Source organism: Myotis lucifugus, unplaced genomic scaffold (assembly GCF_000147115.1).
Source record: "Myotis lucifugus unplaced genomic scaffold, Myoluc2.0 scaffold_655, whole genome shotgun sequence".
Lineage (NCBI taxonomy): Eukaryota > Metazoa > Chordata > Mammalia > Chiroptera > Vespertilionidae > Myotis > Myotis lucifugus.
Genome location: NW_005871703.1, coordinates 263,821 through 265,118, shown reverse-complemented (window position 1 = coordinate 265,118; position 1,298 = coordinate 263,821). Strand labels below are relative to the sequence as shown.

Genomic DNA, 1,298 nt, shown 5'->3' with positions numbered 1-1,298 from the left:
CTAGGCACCCGGTCCAGCCCTGGGCTTCGGTGCCGCTGCGGTCCCGCGCGCACCAGCAGGGAGCGCCGCGCGGGCCTCGCTCACCTTCGCTGTGAGGCTCTGCACGCAGGTGGCGGCGCACAAAGCTCGGCGAGCTGTCCGAGGAGGGCGCGGAGCGCGGCGGCGAGCAGGAGGCGGCGGCCAGGCCCTCGTGCGATGCGGCGTTGTGCAGGGGTCGGTAGCGGGTGAGCGGCGAGGGTGGCGGCTCATCCTCATCCAGGCTGCGCCGCAACCCCGGAGGCTCCAGGCAGAACGAGCCCACGGCCGGAGACCCTGGGCCCGAGTGCAAAGGCGAGCGCAGCCGGTGCAGGGGGCTCCCGCAGCCGTCGGTCACCTGCGGGAGGGGCAGCCGCTCACCGCCATCCCTCCTCCCCGCTTCCCTGAGGGGCTGGGCGCCAGGCTCCCCCTGTAAACTGCACGGGAGCCTTTGAGGCATCTTTCGGGGGACCTCGAGGGGGTTCTGCCCATGCGGGCGGAGGGGTGGCTGGGCAGTGCGAGGTGGGAACAGGGGCAGTCAGTCACATAGGCTGGGGTTGAATCCCACCTCCTTCCATTACTGTGTGACTTTGTGACGGAACCTCTGAGCCTCCGTTTTCTCATCTGTAAGATGAGGATGATAATCTCTTCCTTAAGGATGAAATGAGCCAAATGTGAAGGTAGCTACAGCTTGTGAGCATTATTAGATCAGAAGCCTGGGTGTGTGGCTTCCCTGGAAGAGGGTTTGGAGGGGCTCTCCAGGGGCAAGAAGAGTGGGTGGGGTGTGTGTGATTGGGTGGGCGGCCCCAACCTTGCCTCCGGGCCCATCGGAGCCTTCACCATCCTCCGCAGAGCTGGCACTGTCCCGAAGCCTGGAGCGGGAAGGCCGATGTCTACGGCCTTTGGCCAGCAGTTGGGCCCGGGCTTTGTGTAAACTGCTGTCCAGTCTGACGGTCTCTGGCACAGCCAAGTCTAGGTCTGCAAACCGGGGGGAGGAGGCAGAGACCAGATGCATGAGGACCGCAAGCCCAGAGGCCCACCTCCAGTGGCCACCTGCACTCACGCCCCAGGCATTCAATGAATGTTTCCGAGTGCCAGGCACTGGGAGTGCAGATGAGATGGGAAACGGTCTCTCTCAGTCTCCGGGGAAGCAGACACGTCGGCACATAGATACAGCCGGGTGATGGAACCCCTCACAGGCAGGGGGGGACAGGACCGCCCTGGCTGGCTGGGTCAGAGGAGGACACGCCAGGGCTGGGTCTTAAGATCTGCATATGCCAGGT

At 64.9% G+C, this 1,298-nt stretch overlaps 1 protein-coding gene across 2 annotated transcripts in view; it reads right to left on the bottom strand.

Moving 5' to 3' along the window:
• Positions 1 to 1,298, bottom strand: part of SAMD14 (sterile alpha motif domain containing 14) — a 20,266-nt gene that overhangs the window by 3,542 nt on the left and 15,426 nt on the right. The window contains exons 3-4 of one of the 2 annotated variants that reach the window (XM_006105262.3): positions 827 to 993; positions 85 to 373 (exon numbers count right to left, since the gene is read on the bottom strand). In XM_006105262.3, coding sequence (XP_006105324.2) covers positions 85 to 373; positions 827 to 993 — 456 coding nt within the window. The remainder of the gene's footprint in view (positions 1 to 84; positions 374 to 826; positions 994 to 1,298) is intronic. The other variant, XM_023746323.1, reaches the window with a different exon arrangement.